Here is a 24,357-nt window from a genome sequence, read left to right on the forward strand (position 1 = left end):
TATTTTCTGCTTTATAACAAAGTGAATCAGTTATACATATACATATGTTCCCATATCTCTTCCCTCTTGTGTCTCCCTCCCTCCCACCCTCCCTATCCCACCCCTCCAGGTGGTCACAAAGCACCAAGCTGATCTCCTTGTGCTATGCGGCTGCTTCCCACTAGCTATCTATTTTACGTTTGGTAGAGTATATATGTCCATGCCACTTTCTCACTTCGTCCCAGCTTACCCTTCCCCCTCCCCATATCCTCAAGTCCATTCTCAAGTAGGTCTGTGTCTTTATTCCTGTCTTACCCCTAGGTTCTTCATGATATTTTTTTTTCTTAAATTACATATATATGTGTTAGCATACGGTATTTGTCTTTCTCTTTCTGTAGGTCACGGTATTTTTATTTTTTATTTTATTTTATTTTATTTTATTTTTATTTTATTTTATTTATTTATTTATTTATTTATTTATTTATTGCGTTACACGGGCCTCTCACTGTTGTGGCCTCTTCCGTTGCAGAGCACAGGCTCCGGACGCGCAGGCTCAGCGGCCATGGCCCACGGGCCCAGCCACTCCGCGGCATGTGGGATCCTCCCAGACCGGGGCACGAACCCGCGTCCCCTGCATCGGCAGGCAGACTCCCAACCACTGCGCCACCAGGGAGGCCCGGTCATGGTATTTTTAAAAAGTATCCCAGGTGATTTAATATCCAGCTAGGATCAAGAGCCATTGATCTATCTTAAGAAAGTCCTGCCTCTTTATTTGGGAAACTTGGCAATAAGCCAGGTAGCCCAGATTCTGCCACTGATGTGTCAGCCACTATTTTTGGATGCCACCTATTCCTTCCTCCACCAACCATCTGAGTATCTTTATTACCATTTAGACCTAAGATCTGTTTTATCAGGGACAAAGGTGTGGCACCCTAGTAGTTGCTAAGCAGTAGAACCTCCTACATTTCACTTTTTAAAGTTTCTTCAGGACTAATAATCTGCCTATGTTCCTATTCCACAGTCAGTTTAAGTGCCTTGATAATCAAGTACTCAGTTACATGCTGAGACTGAAACCATGTTATGAACACCATCCCACTTGATTTGGACTTTGATACTCAGCATAGTGTGAATATATGAGATTACTATGCTGAAGCCTTCGAAGAAAATTTCTGACTACTTAAGAAATACTTATTTTACTTGGAAAGATTTCAAAGAAAATCTTTGGAAGACATTCCTACAGGTGCTTTAAAATTATAAAGAATTCAACTTCAAAGAGGTATGAGATAGAGGAGATGATATGCAAGGAAGCATCAGTTTCCTCTGCTGGGATCCTGGGGCTTTTATATTGTAAATTGGAGTATGGGTTTATGAAGGCACGGAATAATTTGGACCCATATTTCTGGAGCAAGGATCAATTTAACAAAAAGATTTTAGTGTAAATGTTTGAATACTGGCACTCAAAAATGTTGTCATTCCAATATATTAGAAACATCCACAGAATCCCACTTTATTATATAACCCAATCACGTAAGGCGGTGTTGTTAGGAACCTGGTTGTATCAGTGCTGCATCCAGGGAAAACTGAACAGGCCTTACTGTAGCAGAGACATTATGCTCATGTCACAGGCCTGCAATGGCTGGGTCTAGTCCACCAGATCCCATGGTTGGAATGTGATTTCTAGGTGAGTCCAAAGACAGACCCAGCTTTTTTTTTTTTTTTTTTTTTTTTTGCGGTACGCGGGCCTCTCACTGCTGTGGCCTCTCCCGCTGCGGAACACAGGCTCCGGACGCGCAGGCTCAGCGGCCATGGCTCACGGGCCCAGCCGCTCCACGCATGCGGGACCCTCCCGGGCTGGGGCACGAACCCACGTCCCCCACATCGGCAGGCGGACTCTCAACCACTGCGCCACCAGGGAAGCCCAGACCCAGCTTTTTGACTGTGTCGTTATGGTGGTGGTGTTACTTTGATTATACAAAACTTTTGATGACTGCAAATAAGTTCAATCTACTTTTGTTACTGCACTTAACAAATTGTTTGTATAAGATTGTGATGATTAATTTTTCTTCCTACTGTAATCAATTCCCTGACAACAGAATACTGCTAAAACTTTTCATCTTGTTATTTTTAATATTGTCTTTCATTCACCTTATATAATTTAAAATTATATTTTCAACCAGGAACATGGTTGAGTTGTTTAAAAATAAGTTGGAAGCATTAGCTTGAAGTCAGTGAAAATATAAAAGATAATGAGAGAAATTCAGAACACTTTAATGTTACTTTGCTCCTCAGCGTCCCAACAAAGAATGTAACAGGAGAGATGACAACAGTATATAAATTATAATTAATCTATAAGCACTAGAAATAAAACTTAAAGACATCTACTTTACTAAATGCTTATTTAAAATATGGTACTCAAAGGTACTATATAAATTAGCACAACCCTTGAATTAGACCTGGTATTTTTCCATTCTTAGATGATAAATTGTGCACACATTTTAGGAAAAATGAAGCAAATACAGAAAACATAACTTCAAATCTGTTTATTGATGGCAATAGCTTCCTGTTCCTATTTAACTCCCAATTGGCTGATATATAAGAATATCAATGAGTTTTTTAAAAAATTATTTTATGTAAAGTGTAACACAGGTATTTATGAATGTTAAAACTTAGAAACATAAACGTACAACTCAATGATTTATGACAAAGAAACATCTGTGTAAATATTGTCTTGGCTAGCACTCCAGAAAGCCCCTTTGTCCTCCCTCCCAGTCGCTACTCTCTCCCTTCTCCCCAAAAGGATCTCTAGTCTGTCTTCTTACATTGGGTGTTTTGCCTGTTTTTGAACTTTTTATAAACGAAGTCATACAGGAGGTATTTGTGTCTCTGTTGTTCAACATTGTGTGTTTAGTGGGATTCACCAACGTTTTTAGCTGTAGCTTTGGTTTATTCATTTTCGTTATTGTACAGTGCTCATTTGTTTGTATATACCATGCATTCTACTATTAATGAAAATTTAGGTTATTTAATTTTTGGAGATACTATGAAGAACAGTGCTGTGAACATTTTTGTATATGTCTCTTGGTGCACATATGCATTTCTCATACCTAGGAATGAAATTATTTGTTGCTGAGTCACAGGATATGTGTATTTCAACTTTAGTAGGTAATGCCAAACAGTTTCCAAAATAGGGTATGTATTAACACTTTCACCAGCAACGTGTGAGAGCATATGTTGTTTTACATTCTAAGTACCACTTGACAATTTCATTCTATTAACATTAACTATCTAATGAGGGGCATAATGGTATGTCATTATCTTAATTTGCATTTCTTGATTACCAGTGAGGTTGTGTAACTTTGCATGTGCTTTTTTGGCCATTTGGATAGCGTCTTCTATGAGGTGCCTATTCAGATCTTATGCTTGTTTTTTTTTTTAATTGGATCATTTATTCTTTTTGATTTGTAGAAGTTCTTTATATATTATGGACATAAGTCTTTTGTTGGTTTTTCATGTTTCAATTATCTCACATTTGTGGCTTATCTTTTCACTCTTTTAATGGTGTCTTTTGATGTATCTACAAATTCCAGAAGAGGACACGAAGAGGCTGAGACCCTTATTCCCTAGTGCAGCTTTCTCCATGCTGTAATTTATTTCCATTATATATTTTACTAAATACATAAACAGAACCTTATCTTAATCTATCATAGTCTTAGCTACAGTTTGTATTACAATGATCTATGTTTTCAGTGGCTATCTTAAAAATAAATAAAATACCTATCAACATAGGAGAAATATTTATGCGTAGAAAAATTCTTTCTGATTGTGATATTACTATAATTTACATGATTTATGTCATACAATTTTAAGTTGCATAGATATTTAAAAAGTCATTGAATAACACATTTTGAATATTTGCTGTATTGAAACATAATTTGAGCCTTTCTTTAAGACATTAAAAGTACGTTGATGGGATGATCATAAAAAGACTTTTGTGAGCATAACCTAATAGCTATAAAATCATTTCTACTCTAAAGAATGAAAAGCCAGATACACAGAGTCATATGTTGTTTAAAACCCAAATAAAATACCTCTTGTCCATGAATAGATTATCCTATGTTAATAAATTATTATTTCCTATGCTGTTATCATTGTGTCTTCGAGAAGTCTTTTAAACCTATGATGCCCTACCTCAGACTTTCAAATCCTCTTTATTCATAACTATGAGGGTCTTATTTCCTCATGTTTATTTAATGACTATGTTGTGATGAGTGATCCTCATGCTTTATTAGGGGAAATACTATTAAGTCTTAAATGCAAGCTTCCTGCACATAGTACTTGAGTTTGGGGGGTTGGATGCAAGGTAAGTGTTATAGATACCCAGATTACTGATGCAGAGTAAACTGAAATAAGTCATTGAAAACAGTGATGAGAGAAATTGTTTCAAAAGCATGAGAAACATAATACCAATGTTGAGGCATGGCTACTCTGGGATTTGGTTTCTGACAAGTGAGTGAGTAGTTAGAATAGGCTGTCATGAAACACAAAACTGCTATGTCTGGTCACACTGAGTAGGTCTAATAGAAAAATTTAATTGATTTCTTAGTGTAACTCTAAAATTACAACTTAAGCTCTTTTTTACAGCTGTTTGAAGCACTGACTTTATTTAATTTTTAATTTTTTTTTTTTTTGGTCCAGAGAACCAGCCACAGAGGTAACAGGCTGTCAAGAAGCATTTCATTTGACTCTGATGTGATTGGGTTTAGTATATATTACTATCACCCAGATAGTATACTTTTAGGAAGAATATAATACTAGCTTCTTATTTCAGATAAATTAAATCATAAATGTATATGCCGCACTGTGATTTCCTTAAGTATATTTGATATTTATGGAAATCCATCAGTCTCATTTCAAAATCAACATTCATGTTACATCTAGGAAACTGGCATATTCTTTTGAAGAGGTTGTTAAGCAGGAGACTTGGCTATTGACTCAATTCTTATTCATTTTGCTATAAAATTTAGTTTGACAAATTTCTTAAAATATTTGGCAATAAACCATATCTCATATATTAACATTTTAAAAAGGAAATGCTTTACTAATGCCTGCAGCAAATATGCTATATAAAAGTAGTTTCTTTTTCCTTTCTTATAATTTCTTAAATATATGTAATCATATATAAGATATAGTACGGCACATTGGTGGGAACAATTTAACAATTTAAAAACTGAGATGCCCTGTATTTTAAGACTTTATATTTTGGCCCAGAGATAAACCCACGCACATGTGGTCAGCTTATCTTTGATAAAGGAGGCAAGAATATACAATGGAGAAAAGACAGCCTCTTCAATAAGTGGTGCTGGGAAAATTGGACAGCTACATGTAAAAGAATGAAATTAGAACACTCCCTAACACCATACACAAAAATAAACTCAAAGTGAATTAAAGACCTAAATGTTAAGGCCAGACACTATAAACCTCATAGAGGAAAACATAGGCAGAACACTCTATGACATAAATCACAGCAAGAGCCTTTTCCACCCACCTCCTAGAGAAATGGAAATAAAAACAAAAATAAACAAATGGGACCTAATGAAACTTAAAAGCTTTTACACAGCAAAAGAAATCATAAACAAGACGAAAAGACAACCCTCAGAATGGGAGAAAATATTTGCAAATGAAGCAACTGACAAAGGATTAATCCCCAAAATATACAAGCAGTTCATGCAGCTCAATATCAAAAAAACAAACAACCCAGTCCAAAAATGGGCAGAACACCTAAATAGACTTTTCTCCAAAGAAGATATACAGGTTGCCAACAAACACATTAAAGGATGCTCAACAACAGTACTCATTAGAGAAATGCAAACCGAAACTACAATGAGGTATTACCTCACACTGGTCAGAGTGGCCATCATCAAAAAATCTACAAACAAGAAATTCTGGTGGGGAGAAAAGGGAACCTTCTTGCACTGTTGGTAGGAATGCAAATTGATACAGCCAATATGGAGAACAGTATGGAGGTTCCTTAAAAAAGTAAAAATAGAACTAACATACAACCCAGCAATCCCACTACTGGGCATATACCCTGAGAAACCATAATTCAAAAAGAGTCATGTACCACAATGTTCATTGCAACTCTGTTTACAATAAGCAGGCCATGGAAGCAACCTAAGTGTCCATCATCAGATGAATGGATAAAGAAGATGTGGTACATATATACAATGGAATATCACTCAGCCATAAAAAGAAATGAAATTGAGTTATTTGTAGTGAGGCGGATGGACCTAGAGTCTGTCATACAGAGTGAAGTAAGTCAGAAGGAGAAAAACAAATACTGTATGCTAACACATATATATGGAATCTAAAAAAAGTGGTTCTGAAGAACCTAGGGGCAGGACAGGAATAAAGACACAGACCTACTAGAGAATGGACTTGAGGACACGGAGAGGGGGAAGGGTAAGCTGAGACAAAGTGAGAGAGTGGCATGGACATACATACACTACCAAATGTAAAATAGATAGCTAGTGGGAAGCAGCCGCATAGCACAGGGAGATCAGCTCGGTGCTCTGTGACCACCTAGAGGGGTGGGATAGGGAGGGTGGGAGGGAGATGCAAGAGGGAGGGGATATGGGGATATATGTATACGTATAGCTGATTCACTTTGTTATACAACAGAAACTAACACACCATTGTAAAGGAATTATACTCCAATAAAGATGTTAAAAAAAAGCCTTTATTTTTTAGAAGAGTTTTAGGTTTACATGAAAATTGACAGGAAAGTACAGAGGTTTCCCATATACTCCTTGGCTCTACACAGGTATAGCCACCCCCATTATTAACATCACTCAGAGTGGTACATTTTTTTTACCAAGGATGAACTTAAATGGACACATCATAATCATGCACAAAACCATATTTTACCTTAGGGCTCACTCTTGGTGTTGTATGTTCTATGGGTTTGGACAAATGTATAATGACATATCTGTCATTATAATATCATACAGAGTATTTAAAATCCTTTGTTCTCAGCCTATTCATTCCACTCCCACCCCCAGCAACCACTGATCTTTTTACTCTCTCCATAGTTCTCCAGAATGTCATATAGTTGAAATCATACAGTATGTAGCCCTTTTAAATCAGCTCCTTTCACTTACTAATATACATTTAAGATTTCTCCATGTCTTTTCATGGCTTACTATCTCATTTCTTTTTAGCATTGAATAATATTTTATTGTCTGTGTGAATCATAATAGATTTATCCATTCACCTACTGAAGGACATCTTGGCTTCTTCCAAGTTTTGGCAACTATGAATAAAGCTGCTATAAACATCTGTGTGCAGGGTCTTTTGGTGGGCATAAGTTTCAACTCCTTTTGGTAAATACCAAGGAGTGTAATGCTCTACCATAGAGTAAAAGTATGTTTAGTTTTGTAAGAGACTGCTAAGCTGTCTTCCAACGGAGTTATACCCTTTTGCATTCCCAACAGCAGTGAAAGAGAGTTCCTGTTGTTTCACATCCTTGCCAGCATTTGGTGTAGTTAGTGTTCTGGATTTGGGGCATTCTAATAGGTGCATAATGGTATCTCATTGTCTTAATCTGCATTTCCCTGGTAATATATGATGTGGAGCATCTTTTCATGTACTTATTTGTCATTCTCTGGTGAGTTGCCTGTTAAAATCTTTGGCCCAGTTTTTGATCAGGTTGTTAGTTTTGAGTTTGAAGGACTCATTTATGAATATGAAAGAACTATGATCATTTCTAGGATTCTTGTAACTTTTATATTGACTGAACACTACTTGTGGGGTTTAATTATAAAGTAACTCTATTCTGGCTTGTACCATCCCTTTGTATTTACTCAGTGGATCTAATTGTTATTCTGCTCCTGAATGAAAACTCTGATGGGTTCTCCAGCCTTTCTAGTCACTTGTAGGTAACTTGAAGGCCTCTAATAAGTAACTAAAATATGTAGTCTCATGTAATAGTGAAAACTTTGAACTTGCTTTAACTGTAAGGTCTTTTGCCTCCCTCTCTTGCCCAGGTGTGCTCCAGTTGAGAACAGAGAGTGTAGTTGCTTTTTTCCCCTCCTACCTTGAACTTCTCCTTCTTCCAGATGCTCCATCATCTTTCTAACACTAGTTTCTGATCCATTCAGATCTGGAACATAGGAAATGAAAAGAACTAAGTGGAATGGGGCAGGAAAGCTCTTACTTAGCTGGTAGTCTTACAAGCTGATGTCATACTCTCTAGGCTTAGCAAGAATTTAAATGGACTCATTTTTTTTTACCTGCACTCTTTTCTGCCTTATTACTTATTCTTCCTTATCCCCCAGATATTCGGCTATAGTGATAGATTCCCCCTGCTAAAGTCTTGTAATTGCTCCATGGCAGCCTCTTGGACAGCATCTAAGATGACCCCACATTCCACATTCTCTCTATCTTGCATATTCTCTCTCTCTGTCTGTCTCTCTGCTTCTCTCCGACTCTCTCTGTCTCATAGGTGCAGCCCATATATGATTCACAGAAAACATGCACACACTCATTGCCCTGGTAAATTCTGGAGTGCATGTTATTCACAGCAACAATCTCAGCCATCAGCAGCTAGGCAGACTTTGTTTCTCAGGGAGGAATCATACCCCAGTCCACTGTGGGGAGACATGTTAAATTCATGATGCCCTAGAGCACTACTCAGTTGTCTTGAGGGAGAGGCAGACAACCTACTCCCCTGCTTTTGTAAGGGAGTAAGGAAACTTGGGACTCACGTTACAGCTTTCTTTGAAGAAATTCTTTCCAGAATGTGTCTGCTATTTTCAACTTATGATCTTTTTATAGCCTTAGCATGGGTAAAGAGTTAGAGTTAAGTAACTAGGTTTTTAGGAACATAGTTTGTAAGTTCTGCATGTAGTTTCACGTCCCCTTTGGAGAGAAATGCCTGTTGGCTCTTGATGCTTCAGCTGAAATGTTCTTTTTATCAATCCATAACAAAATGAACTAATTAGCATTAATAGTAAATATATTATTTCAATTATGAAATGAATTAAAATAAAGGAATCCAAACGAATAGATTATATAGTACATTCAAATAATATGAGCAAAATTTTAAAGTTCAAATGAAGATGGAAAATAATACTGAGCTTCAAAGAGACTGGAGACATCAATTTGGAACAGAACCATTAAACTTGTCATCATTTCATGATTTCAGAAGATTATCTAAATATTGATTTATCTGAAATATAACAAGGATAAAGAAGAAGAAAAACACCTATAATTCAGAAATGCAAAATGGTAAACATCTAGTGAATCTGCTTTCTTGATCTAAATGTCATTGTGTATGAGGCCTGTGGTTTTCATGACAGTAAGATCATATATGTAAAAGGGAATTTTCCAATTCACTTCTGTCATTATGCTTGTTCTGTTTTTATAAGAAGTATATTTCTCAACATATTTTTGACCGTTCTCCAGAAAGGGCCTGAAAAATAGAGAACTTTTGGACAGGGCCTACAGAAAGGAGAGTGTTTTCACTGATTATTAGGAAAAATGTATTTAAGACCCTGGTTAATTAATATGTGAGTAATTAAAGCAGTAGGAGTAACATAGCTAACAATGAAAAGATGAAAGTTTGCAAAGGAACTTGCTTATTTCCAGTTATGATTCTATTAGTCGCTTTCCTCAGATAACTTTGTATGTTTGATTTTAACCATTTGTTGAAAATATGGTCTGTATGCCAAAAGAAATATTGATAGTTTGTTTATTTTTCTGATTGTAAAAGCAATATATGGTCTTTGGCATTCCAGTGCTATTGAACATTAAGCTGTCCAAATCCTGTTACACCTAGTTCTCCTCATTGATTCTACAGCATCTGACATTATTGACTTCTTATTCTTCTTGAAATCCTTTTCTACCTTGACCACTGTTGTACTACTTTCTCTATCAGATTTATAAGGGCAGAGGGTTTTTTTCTGTTTATATCTGTCTAATTCACCTGACCAATGGAAGGTGCTCATTATATATTTGTTTAATGTATAAATTCTTTTACATATCTACCTAATCCTCTTCTGATTTTTTTTTTTTTTTTTTTTTTTTTTTTTTTTTGTGGTACGTGGGCCTCTCACTGTTCTGGCCTCTCCCGTTGAGGAGCACAGGCTCCGGATGCTCAGGCTCAGCGGCCATGGCTCACAGGCCCAGCCGCTCCGCGGCCATGTGGGATCTTCCCGGACCGGGGCACGAACCTGTGTCCCCTGCATCGGCAGGCGGACTCTCAACCACTGCGCCACCAGGGAAGCCCCTCTTCTGATTTTTTTAAACTCTTCCTCATCCTAAATCTTAAACCTTATTATTCCCCTGATGCTGAGTCTTCTCTCTCTATTCTTTCATTTCTGAGTCCTCATCCATTGTAATCAAATGACTTCTCTAGTTAAATGCAACCCATGTCTTTACCTCTGACCCTGTCGGCTTTTCCAGAATCAAATATCCACCTTTCCTGTGACCATCTTTATATGTTTGAACCATAATCACCTGAAACTCAGCATATCTAAAAGATGCCTCTTGTGCTCTCAGCCTACAATACTGGCTCCTCATTCTGACAAGCCTTTTTTTTCCCGAGTTTTATTGAAAAATAATTGACATACCTCACTGTATAAGTTTAAGGTGTATGGCGTGATGGTTTGCTTTACATATGTTGTGAAATGACTACCATGATAGGTTTAGTTAACATCCATCATCTCATATAGATACAGTAAAAAGAAAAGAAAAAAATGTCTCCTTGAGATGAGTACTCTTAGGATCTACTCACAACTTTCCTATATATCATACAGCAGTGTTAACTATAGTCATCATGTTGTACATTACATCCCTAGTACTTACTTATCTTGTAACTGGAAGTTTATACGTTTTGACCATTTTCCTCCAGTTCCCCCACACCCCCAAAGCTGGTAAGCACAAATCTGATCCCTTTTTCCATGAGTTTGGTGTTTTTGTTTTGTTTTATTGTTTTGTTTCATCTTGTCTTTTTTTTTTTTTTTTAAGATTCCACATGTAAGTGAGGTCATATAGTAATTACCTTTTGCTGTCTTATTTCACTTAGTGCCTTCAAGGCTTACCCGTGTTACAACCCTCTTTTAATTAACGGCACTGTTATCTTCTCATTCTCCGCGCTTTAATTCTAAACCTCTCTATTTTGACAGGCCTATATTTTCGTTGTAACCATCCCCACTACCACTAGCTTCAGCATCAGTCATCATTAATAATATTTATATAATGCTTTATAATTTGAAAAGTATTTTTGAATGCATAATTTCTTCTTTAGGGACTAGATCCTATCTCCTTCTAAGAGACTAATTCTGGCAGCTGGAAATATTTTCTATTTAAAGTGTTTAATTTGTTATTGAACAGTAAATTTTAAATGACAATTGAGGTAAGTATAGCAAGGAGAAGTATAGAGTGCTATGAGTTAACAGGTGCCTGACTTAATTATTGCATATGAGTGTGCTTATATGTGTGTTTGTGTTTTATAAGGCTGATTAGGTAGGCTTGCTGAAGCATATTACAGTGAGGTAGATGCTGAAAGATATATGGGAGATCTAGAGGAAACAGTATGTGCGATGGCCCTGAAGTGGGAAGGAGCATGGTATTTTTAAAAATCTGAAAGGAGGCTAAGGTACCCAGAATGGAATTGCAAGGGAAAGAGAGGCAGAAGGTAAGGCTAATAATATAGGCAGAGGCTAGGGCCCCATCACAAACATGTATTGAACAGAAAGTATGACACTATATTATGTTTTATGTAATATGTATATTTTTCACTTTTGACTTCTGAAATCCTCAGTCATGACTTAATTATAACCTAATCCTTTAAGTTACTGATTAATTGGTTTATTTTCACAAAGTATTTAATATTATAGATTTCAGTAATCACTGTTGCTTGTTACTGATTTACTCATTCTTTAAAAAATGTTTGAAAATACCAGGTGTTTTACTGGAATAACATTGAATTTTTAAGATGGTTTTCCACTATTGGACTTTCCCATTAATATAAACTTACTCATTATTTAGGTCTACTTTTACATCATTCAATAAAGTTTTATAATTTTCACCACAAATGTATTGATTGAACAACACATTTACCAGGTAACCCAGCAATCCTACTCGTAGGTATTTGCCCTAGAGAATAAAAACTTATGTTCACACAAAAACCTGTACAAGAATACTTATAGCAATTCTATTCATAATTGAAAAAATTGTAAACTAAATACCTTTCAGTAAGTGAATGGATAAGAAAACTATGGTACATTCCTGCAATGGACTATTATTTAGCAATAAAAAGAAGGAATTACTGATACATTCAGTGACACAGATAAATCTCAAAGGCATTATGATAAGTGAATAACAACAGTCTCAAAAAACTATACATTGTATGTTTCCATTTATATGGCATTGTGGAAAAGGCAAAACTATAGCAGTAGGGACCAGATTAGTGGTTGCCAGGGGTTAGGAGACGGATAAGGTTGTGACTACAAAGAAGCATCACAAGGGAGTTCTTTGGTGAATTATATTCAGCACAGTTTTAGTATAAGTGAATTTTATCATAGTCTCCTCTTATGAATATTACCATAAAATGTAGCATATGTGATGAAAGAAAATGTGTGTGTGTATAAGAGAGATGTAGAAATAGTTTCCATGATGTTATATGTAATCCAAAATAATCATCACATTTGATTTTAACTTTGATAATATAGATACATTACATATTTACATTTTACATATTTATGATCCCGCATTACACTAGACTAAATATAATGCCAAATTTAGTCTTAATTTCCCAAGTCTACCCTGGCTGCGTGCTGCAGTGTGAGGGGCAGGGGAGATGTGAGTTTGGAGTGGTGTGAAGTCGGTGACCGGGATATTTCAAGCTCCAAGTCATGATAATGCATGTTCATGTCTCTGATTTAAATAGACACCCCATCACAGCGGGTACAGTTTATTCTTGGAACTGAGGATGATGATGAGGAACACATTCCTCATGACCTTTTTACGGAACTGGATGAGATTTGCTGGCGTGAAGGTGAGGATGCTGAATGGCGAGAAACAGCCAGGTGAGAATTTTTTTGTTGAAGGATGAAGGTATACTAAGGAATTTTTATGCTATTAGAAAGAGAGATATCTAATGCCACAATTTTGCAAACATCCATCAGTGCTGCTGATTTCTAAAATTGCTCATCTGGCCTGGGCATATCCTATAATGGTATATGGGTCAGGATGAAACCTGAAGGCTGTAATTATAGTAAACAGTGATGCAGAACCAGCAGCAGCCACAGTCTTAAACAGTAGCATAATTTGTGTGTCTTCAGGAAGACAGTAGATATCTAACAGTAATTTATTTCTATCTTTTCAACTGCTAGGTTGTGCCCCAACTGGTGATATTTTATGGGACTTTTTAAAAGAAAGGGCAAACATTATAAGAGACTTTAGTTGGAGTCCTGAATTTATGTACTATTTGTTGAGGGTAAAAAATATTTTGTAATGTGTTTCTAGGATATATATATATATATATATATATATATATATATATATATATATATATGTACATTTAAACAGTGTTTTTTAAAAATAATTTTTAAGAAATTACTTTTTCTGTCATTTGTAATTAATAATTCCATATTGCCATGTAATTGATGAATTGCTGTCATCCTTTCCTGCTTATTTACTCATTTATTTAACAAACACTTTTGGTCTATTGTGTGCCAGGTGCAATGCATATAGAACAACAACAAAAGTCTTAGGGAATTCCCTGGCAGTCCAGTGGCTAGGACTGTGCTTTCACTGTTGAGGGCCCGAGTTCAATCCCTGATTGAGGAACTAAGATCCCACAAGCCACACCAAAAACAAGAAAAAAAGAAAAAGAAAAAAAACACCTTAGATCTTGCTTTTAACAACCTCACCTCTAATGCAGGATTTAGATAAGTAAACAAAGTTGTAAGTACTGTGTAATGAATGCTGTGATACAGGTGTGCACTAGGAACTGCGGGCATGCCTAGGGTTGTCTTTTGCCTTCTGCTTCCGAAATTTTAATGTGAATACATATCACCAGGGATCTTGTTGAAATGTAGATTCAGTACACCTTAGGAATAGAGTCTCAGGTCTTGTATTTAATCATTGCCTTAACTCTAGCCAGAGGTAGTTGGAATTAAATGTTCCATCATGATAATATCATAAATAATACTGGCCTGGTTAATTCTTGTTTGATATAGTCTAAGTGGTCTTTGTAGCTCTCTTTTATTTAAAATATACTAATACTAACAGCCATAAAAGGGGAAATCGACAGTAACACAATCATAGTAGGGGACTTTAACACCCCACTTTCACCAATGGACAGATCATCCAAAATGAAAATAAATAAGGAAACACAAACTTTAAATGATACATTAAACAAGATGGACTTAGTTGATATTTATAGGACATTTCATCCAAAAACAACAGAATACACATTTTTCTCAAGTGCTCATGGAACATTTTCCAGGATAGATCATATCTTGGGTCACAAATCAAGCCTTGGTAAATTTAAGAAAATTGAAATTGTATCAAGTATCTTTTCCGACCACAATGCTATGAGACTAGACATCAATTACAGGAAAAGATCTGTAAACAATACAAACACATGGAGGCTAAACAATACACTACTCAATAACGAAGTGATCACTGAAGAATTCAAGAAGAAATTTAAAAATACCTAGAAACAAATGACAATGGAGACACGACGACCCAAAACCTATGGGAAGCAGCAAAAGCAGTTCTAAGGGGGAAGTTTATAGCAATACAATCCCACCTTAAGAAACAGGAAACATTTCGAGTAAACAACCTGACCATGCACCTAAAGCAATTAGAGAAAGAAGAACAAAAAACCCCCAAAGTTAGCAGAAGGAAAGAAATCATAAAGATCAGATCAGAAATAAATGAAAAAGAAATGAAGGAAATGATAGCAAAGATCAACCAAACTAAAAGCTGGTTCTTTGAGAAGATAAACAAAATTGACAAACCATTAGCCAGACTCATCAAGAAAAGAAGGGAGAAGACTCAAATCAATAGAATTAGAAATGAAAAAGGAGAAGTAACAACGGACACTGCAGAAATACAAAAGATCATGAGAGGTTACTATAAGCAACTCTATGCCAATAAAATGGACAACCTGGAAGAAATGGACAAATTCTTAGAAATGCACAACCTGCCAAGACTGACTCAGGAAGAAATAGAAAATATGAATAGACCAATCACAAGCACTGAAATTGAAACTGTGATTAAAAATCTTCCATCAAACAAAAGCCCAGGACCAGATGGCTTCACAGGCAAATTCTATCAAACATTTAGAGAAGAGCTAACACCCATCCTTCTCAAACTCTTCCAAACAATATCAGAGGAAGGAACACTCCCAAACTCATTCTACGAGGCCACCATCACCTTGATACCAAAACCAGGCAAGGATGTCACAAAGAAAGAAAACTACAGGCCAATATCACTGATGAACATAGATGCAAAAATCCTCAACAAAATACTAGCAAACAGAATCCAACAGCACATTAAAAGGATCATACACCATGATCAAGTGGGGTTTATCCCAGGAATGCAAGGATTCTTCAATATACGCAAGTCAATCAATGTGATACACCATATTAACAAGTTGAAGTAGAAAAACCATCTGATCATCTCAATGGATGCAGAGAAAGCTTTCGACAAAATTCAACACCCATTTATGATAAAAACCCTGCAGAAAGTAGGCATACAGGGAACTTTCCTCAACATGATAAAGGCCATATATGACAAACCCACAGCCAACATCGTCCTCAATGGTGAAAAACTGAAACCATTTCCACTAAGATCAGGAACAAGACAAGGTTGCCCACTCTCACCACTCTTATTCAACATAGTTTTGGAAGTTTTAGCCACAGCAATCAGAGAAGAAAAGGAAATAAAAGGAATCCAAATCGGAAAAGAAGAAGTAAAGCTGTCACTGTTTGCAGATGACATGATACTATACATAGAGAATCCTAAAGATGCTACCGAAAAACTACTAGAGCTAATCAATGAATTTGGTAAAGTAGCAGGATACAAAATTAATGTACAGAAATCTCTGGCATTCCTGTACACTAATGATGAAAAATCTGAAAATGAAATCAAGAAAACACTCCCATTTACCATTGCAACAAAAAGAATAAAATATCTAGGAATAAACCTACCTAAGGAGACAAAAGACCTGTATGCAGAAAATTATAAGACACTGATGAAAGAAATTAAAGATGATACAAATAGACGGAGAGATATACCATGCTCCTGGATTGGAAGAATCAATATTGTGAAAATGACTCTACTACCCAAAGCAATCTACAGATTCAATGCAATCCCTATCAAACTACCACTGGCATTTTTCACAGAACTAGAACAAAAAATTTCAAAATTTGTTTGGAAAAACAAAAGACCCCGAATAGCCAAAGCAATCTTGAGAACGAAAAACGGAGCTGGAGGAATCAGGCTCCCTGACTTCAGACTATACTACAAAGCTACAGTAATTAAGACAGTGTGGTACTGGCATAAAAACAGAAAGATAGATCAGTGGATCAGGATAGAAAGCCCAGAGATAAACCCACGCACATATGGCCAACTTATCTTTGATAAAGGAGGCAGTAATGTACAGTGGAGAAAGGACAGCCTCTTCAATAAGTGGTGCTGGGAAAACTGGACAGGGACATGTAAAAGTTTGAGATTAGATCATTCCCTAACACCATACACAAAAATAAGCTCAAAATGGATTAAACACTTAAATGTAAGGCCAGAAACTATCAAACTCTTAGAGGAAAACATAGGCAGAACACTCTATGACATAAATCACAGCAAGATCCTTTTGGACCCACCTCCTAGAGAAATGGAAATAAAAACAAAGATAAACAAATGGGACCTAATGAAACTTCAAAGCTTTTGCACAGCAAAGGAAACCATAAACAAGACCAAAAGACAACCCTCAGAATGGGAGAAAATATTTGCAAATGAAGCAACTGACAAAGGATTAATCTCCAAAATTTATAAACAGCTCATGCAGCTCAATAGCAAAAAAACAAACAACCCAATTCAAAAATGGGCAGAAGACTTAAATAGGCATTTCTCCAAAGAAGATATACAGACTGCCAACAAACACATGAAAGAATGCTCAACATCATTAATCATTAGAGAAATGCAAATCAAAACTACAATGAGATATCATCTCACACCAGTCAGAATGGCCATCATCAAGAAATCTAGAAACAATAAATGCTGGAGAGGGTGTGGAGAAAAGGGAACACTCTTGCACTGCTGGTGGGAATGTGAATTGGTACAGCCACTATGGAGAACAGTATGGAGGTTCCTTAAAAAACTAAAAATAGAACTACCATATGACCCAGCAATCCCACTACTAGGCATATACCCTGAGAAAACCATAATTCAAAAAGAGACATGTACCAAAATGTTCATTGCAGCTCTATTCACAATAGCCCAGAGCTGGAAGCAACCTAAGTGTCCATCATCAAATGAATGGATAAAGAAGATGTGGCACATATATACAATGGAATATTACTCAGCCATAAAAAGAAACGAAACTGAGCTATTTGTAATGAGGTGGATAGACCTAGAGTCTGTCATACAGAGTGAAATAAGAAAGAGAAAGACAAATACCGTATGCTAACACATATATACGGAATTAAAAAAAAATGTCATGAAGAACCTAGGGGTAAAACGGGAATAAAGACACAGACCTACTTGAGAATGGACTTGAGGATATGGGAAGGGGGAAGGGTAAGCTGTGACAAAGCGAAAGAGACACATGGACATATATACACTACCAAACGTAAGGTAGATAGATAGTGGGAAGCAGCCGCAGAGCACAGGGAGATCAGCTCGGTGCTTTGTGACCGCCTGGAGGGGTGGGATGGGGAGGGTGGGAGGGAGGGAGATGCATGAGGGAAGGGATGTGGGAACAGATGTATATGTATGACTGATTCTCTTTGTTATAAAGCAGAAACTAATAAAAAAAAAAAATAAAATAAAATAAAATATACTAAAAGTAAATAGAAGAAGATAAAAATGGCTTTCACCTAGTTCATCTCTGTTAACATTAATAAAATAAAACTAACTGCTAATATTTAAAATTCAAAAGTCATAGAAAGGTAAAAAAGCAAGAACATTGCTCTACTCTTGTTCATAGTACTTCTCCTCAAAGGTAATCACTATTAATTGCTTCTTGTACATCTTTTCATAAAAATTTTAATGCCTAGATATGCATGTAAATGTATGCCCTTTTTATATTACATAAGAGGTATTATATACTGCATTCATGCCTTGCTTTTTTCACTTAATATATTTGGATCATTTTCCATATTATCAATACAGATTACTCAATCTTTTTAATCTCTTTAATGACTGCATCACATTTAGTTATGGATGAACTTTCATTTATTTAGCCAGTCTTGATAGAGATTTAGGTTGCTTTTTTTTTTTTTGCTGTAAACATTGCTGCAATAATCATTTACACATATATTTTGGGATTATTTTGTAGATATTCATGTAGGGTGAGTTTTTAGCAGTGGAATTTATGTGTCAAAGAGAGCAGACTTTTTTTTACTTTTATAGATATTGCAAAATTGCCTTCATAAAATGTTTTGGTAATTTATACTTCCCTCAGCAATGTATGAGAATGCTTATTTCCCCCAAACCTTTGCCACACAAAATCATCAAACTTGTAAAAATTTTGGCTAATTTTATAGATGCAAAATAAATCTCAGTGTTTTAATTTGTATTTCTCTAATTATTAGTGAGATTGAACATTTTTTCATATGTTTTAATTTTTTTCCTGAGAACTAACTGTTCATTTCCTTTATCTGTTTTATTTCAAGTCATCCATTTTTTTACTTGTGTTTTTTAATGCCTTAAACTGGTGGCATGTTATTCTGTGTGAATTACCTTTTTTAATGAAAAAACTACATAAATTAAATTATTTCTGCTGCTATTATAATATTTTAAATATAGAACTAAGTTTGAAACCGTTTTTATATGACCTGGCAAATTTTGAGATTAAGAACCATCTACCTAATTTTTTTCTTCCAACTGCATCATAAAACTAAGTATTATTTTCAAGGACATAATATGTGTGCTCATCTTCTTTGATGACAGAAAAACAATATATGATAATATTCTCCACCAATTAGTGTTATACATTTTGCTCTTTCATGATTAAAGAGTTGTTGATAAGGAATTTGAAGTGCAAACCTCCCTGTTTAAGGCTAGAGGCATCCGTCTTCAGCTGGTTCTAAGAAACAGGTGTTCCTGGCTGACTTGAAGGAAGGAGATCTGGTGGTTATGATGACTATACAGCTCTGGTTAGAATCTCTTTAATCAATTGCTGAGAAGTACTTTTTGGAAGCATTTCTTTTATATTTCTTTCTTCACTCTCATCCCTCAGAATAGAGCTGAGAAGTAAGATTGGAATATGCGTTTTGACAGGAGTAACTCCCTTATTATTAAAATGGTTGGTGATTTTTCACCTTCCAGATCAAATGGTGATCTATTCCTTTTAAGCAGTAACTTTCTTGTAACTTTCCCACTCTCATCAAGCTGGGAGATAGCAGAGCAATGCTAGAATCTAACTCTTTTCTTGTCACAATTGAGCAGGTAGGATTTTATCATACTCTAATGGAGTAACTGGAACAACATGTTTATTCTAAGCCATCAAAATATGTTGCTGTTTATTTATAAAGAATGAGAGAGGTGACCCAGTTACTTATTAATATTCTCTGATGTTGTTAGATAGGACCTGTGTTCTTAGCCCTGCTTCTGGAACCTTATGCACAGTGCAGGTATTTGAGGTTTGGGAGACATCTGATGAACAATCAAAATAGTAACAGACATTGAAGAGGAGAGTAGATGAATTTTGGCTGAGACACAACACGTCAGGGAAGAACAGAACGTGTTTACTGAGGACTTAGAAATGGAGTAGGTTTTAAAGTGGTGGAAGTAATTTTGTTCTTGATGCCCTAGTTCATCTAACAAAACTAAATTTAGTTAATTCATGACTCCATCTGATTTTTCAAATGCAATTTAATTCTAATAAGTCATTACCATAACCATTTGAAGTACTTCTTTCTTTGATTAGTGTTCCAGGGGGATTAATAATTTTCTACCCTAATAGTAGAAATAAATAATTTTATCAGCACATTGCACCTGCCACATATCACATCTTGAATAATTCATGCCCACTGTTGTTGCCAAGTAAAACTTAAGCAAAGTTTTAGGTTTTGAAGCTAAATTTTTGAATAATAATTATTTAATAAATGTTTGTGAAAACCAGCTGTTCACTTTTAAAAAACCCTAGAGGAAGCCATCTGACAGAGCTAATGAAATCAACACAATTACAATGTCCTGCTTATAAATAACATATAATGTTATTAATAGAAAAATACCCAAAGATACCACAGCTGTGCAGTTGTGGAGACAACATGCTTGACTCACTGTGGTTGCCCTTGAAAAATGTTTCCCACAAATGAGCTCAGCAGAGGCAAAGAAAGGGATAGCATTTAGGCCTCTGATACATACATGGTGATGTGGGAAAAGATTATTACATCAAAACAATTTTATTGATGATGTGAAGGTATTTGATATTTAAAATTGGTAAAGGGTCAAGTCATCAGGATTTTTCAGTGCAATGTGAGGTGTGAAAATAATTTGAATTAAGAACAGCTAATGTCAATAAACTCTAAGTTTCGATATATTTTAATACCCCTTTCCTCTTGAAATAGGTACTTTATGATTACATATGTTAATCTCCAACCCCTACTCTAACCATGTTCCCCCTTCACCTTCCATATCCTTAACTCCACCCAAAAAGGATGTTTTCTCTTGAGAATTCATGACTTCCCCCAAGACGATCATTTTGGATGATATGGTAACTCCTTTACTCCCTTTTTGGGTAGAATCAGAGAATAAAAATTATTAGAAAAGTTAAACTAAATTAGTGAGAATAAAATAAACAGAAAGAGTTAAATTCTATAGAAATCATCTATCTCTAATTTGCAGAAGAATTTTATTTTGTAGATTTCTAATATGAGTATTGTAGAGGAGATTATCATCAACTTAATCCTCAAAGAATTCAGGAGACACCTATTTTATGTTGTTGCTGCTTAGTAGAAAGAGATTCCAGTGTGTTAATTATGGATGAAAACAGACACAGACATACTGAAGGAAATGAAAATAATCTCAACAGAGTTTAAATCCACCCCTCCCCCATAGAAAATGTCATGCAGTTGGCCTACAATTTCTTTTTTTTTTCATTGTCCGTCACATCTCATTCATGCCTGTGAGACTCTTGTTTGCTTTGGCTTGCTATTCAAACAAATGTTAGCTGAGTTTATTTGAAAACTGGAATAAATTGCAGCACTTTAGGTCATTAACTGCAACCAGGCATTTTGTAACTGACAGTATATTCAGTGACTACAAATCTTAAAACAGGATTTGGTGTGTTCTTAGACCTGCTAATTTCTATCTTTGGAGTATGAAATGGAATGAAAAACAGAAAAGAGAGATATACTTATGTATCTTTAAAATATATTCATTTAAATATCTTTTAAAGCTTTTGGCATCATTCTGGAGTTGGCATAAAACACTGAATCTTGAAATGTTTAGTAACTTGATATTTGTAACTTGTGGGTTCCTTTTTATGGAAAGTATCTTATGTTTCCTCCTGTAATACTCATAAAACCTATGCTTATATCAAACCATCCATGCATATAACTTATATTTGGCCATCCAAACTGCTTGGAACTCACAAGAGTCTCCATTCTTGGTCTAAAAGATCAAACCCCCAGTTTGAAAGAAATTATTCTAAAGGAAGGAGTTTTTGTTTTTAAAATGTCTTCTCAGATAGACATGTAGTTCAATGGAACAGAATAGAGAACTAAGAAAAACTAACCCAAGTACAGCTAACTGATTTTTGACAAAGGTGAAGGAAGAATTGTCTTTTCAACAAATGGTACTGAAACAATTAGAGATCTACATAGAGGTAAAAAATATTAACTTCAATCTAAACTTCACAGTGTATACAAAAATTAATTCAAAATTAATCATAAATCTAAATGTAAAACATAAAGCTATACAAATGTTAGAGAAAACATAAGAGAAAATCTTCAGGACCTAGGGCTAGAAGATGAGTTTTTAGGTATACCAAAAGCACAATCTTTTGAATAAAAGAAGAAAAGAAAATATTCTTAAATTGGACTTCACCAGAATTAAAAACTTTTTGCTGTGAAAAATCCTGTTAGAGGATGAAAACAAACTACAGACAGGGAGAAAATATTTGGAAATCATATATTTGACAAAAATATTATATCTAGAATATGTAAAGAACTCTAAATGTTCAACAGTATGAAAACAAATCAATTGGAAAAATGGGCAAAAAAACAGGCCTTTCAAAGAAGAGATACACATGGCACATAAACACATAAAATGGTGTTCAACATTAGTCATTAGGGAAATGTAAATTAAAACCACTATGAGATATCACTGCACACCTAATAGAATAAAGTAAAAAAAAAAGTCATAATAGCAAATGCTGGTGAAGATATAGAGACACTGGATCTCTCAGCTATTGCTGGTGTGAATGTAAAACGGTAGCACTGCTCTAGAAAACAGTTTGATAGTTTCTTATAAAACTAAACATGCATTAGTAAATGTGACTCAGCAATCACAGTCTTGGGCATTTATCCTAGAGAAATGAAAACTTATGTTCACACAAAACCTCTACATGAATGTTCATAGCAGCTTCATTTGTAATCCCAAAAACCTATAAACAACTCAAATATCCTTCAGTGGGTGAATGGTTAAGTAAACTTTTGTACATCCATACAGTGGAATACTTTTCAACAATAAAAAGGAACAAACTATTGATATATACAACAACTTGGATGGATCTCAAGGGCATTGTGTTTTAGTGAAAAAATATCTATCTCAAAAAGTTGCAAACTATATGATTCCATTTACATAACATCCTCAAAATGACAAAACTATAATGATGAAGAACAGATTAATGATTACCAGGGGAAAGAAACAGGGTGAAGATTGGGAATATAAAGGAAGCTCATTCGTGGTGATGGACATGAATCTTGAACACGAATTTTGTATCTTGATTATGCTGGTGGTTTTTACACACACACAAACACACGTACACCCCCCCCCATATTTTCTTAAGATTATTAATCTAAATATTCCCTTTCAAAGGAACCAAGATAAAATGATGTAGATGCTTCGTTACTTATTTAATTATTTTCACTGTTATCTGGAAGTAAAATTTAACTATAAATTCCCTTAGAAGAAGGGGTTGGATCATTTTGCATAGATCAAAAAGCCAGTGGATATTTAAAAATGAATTTATTATTAGCGTTATTATAACTTACAAACAATATTATTGTATGGATCAGTCTATAGATTTATACTTAAGTAATTAAGAAACAATATGGGTTTTTAGTAATGTATCAACACTCTTTTCAGGATTTCTTGAGTGAAAATTTTAAATACAACATTTTAGTAACAATTCTATATAGAAAGATGACAGAAAGTACCAGAGCTCCAGAAATGAGAAATCTATAGTCCCCCAAACAAAATTACACCCTTTTATTACCCTAATTCTTCTTTACTACACAACAGACTGGAAACTAGCTTTCAAATCTAACAAGGTTCTTCAGTCAAAATAACACCAGCATAAGTGATGCTGTAAAGACTCCCTTCTTTTATTCTTTTTGTCTGAAAAACCGTGTCATATGTGAGTAGTATATAAGGTGACAGAAGATTTAATAAAAGTTGTATCCACTCTCTTGGTACACCTTCTGTGGATAACAAAAGATGAGAGGGAGAGAACACAGAACATTTTTCAATTTGAGATTTGTTCCAGACAAGAACGAAAATTAAATGTTAAATCTGTTGTTTTCACTATAGGCTTTAACATAAGATATCTTAGCTAAAAAAGTCCATAAATCCAACTGAAGTAATTGTATTATGGTAGAAAATGGGCACAGACTCTGGAGAAAAATAAGAACAGTTGGAGTTGATCTGGTTTGACAAGGTTAGTGACTAGGTGATCCTGGAGAAGTTTTGAATGTGTTGACTTTGTCTCATCATTTTACAGATGAGAAAACTGTGGCCCAGAGAAGTTGAAAGACTTTCCCTTGGTCACACAGCAATTTAGATATAGAGTAGGGCCCAAAACCTAGATTTCTTTTTATTCCCAACTAGTCCAATACACTTTCCACAGTACTATCCCATTTCAAAATGTCTGTCAAGAGGTTGATCCTTGGAGATACTGACATTCACAATGTTACC

At 35.2% G+C, this 24,357-nt stretch overlaps 1 protein-coding gene across 3 annotated transcripts in view; it reads left to right on the top strand.

Annotated features, from left to right (window-relative positions):
- The window catches only part of SLC4A10 (solute carrier family 4 member 10), a 222,832-nt gene that overhangs the window by 68,422 nt on the left and 130,053 nt on the right, over positions 1–24,357 (top strand). For all 3 annotated transcript variants that reach the window (XM_060106607.1, XM_060106609.1, XM_060106608.1), the window contains exon 4: positions 12,929–13,067. In XM_060106607.1, the coding sequence (XP_059962590.1) occupies positions 12,929–13,067 (139 nt within the window). The remainder of the gene's footprint in view (positions 1–12,928; positions 13,068–24,357) is intronic.

The sequence above is a fragment of the Mesoplodon densirostris genome, chromosome 8, assembly GCF_025265405.1.
Source record: "Mesoplodon densirostris isolate mMesDen1 chromosome 8, mMesDen1 primary haplotype, whole genome shotgun sequence".
In the NCBI taxonomy this organism is placed as follows: domain Eukaryota; kingdom Metazoa; phylum Chordata; class Mammalia; order Artiodactyla; family Ziphiidae; genus Mesoplodon; species Mesoplodon densirostris.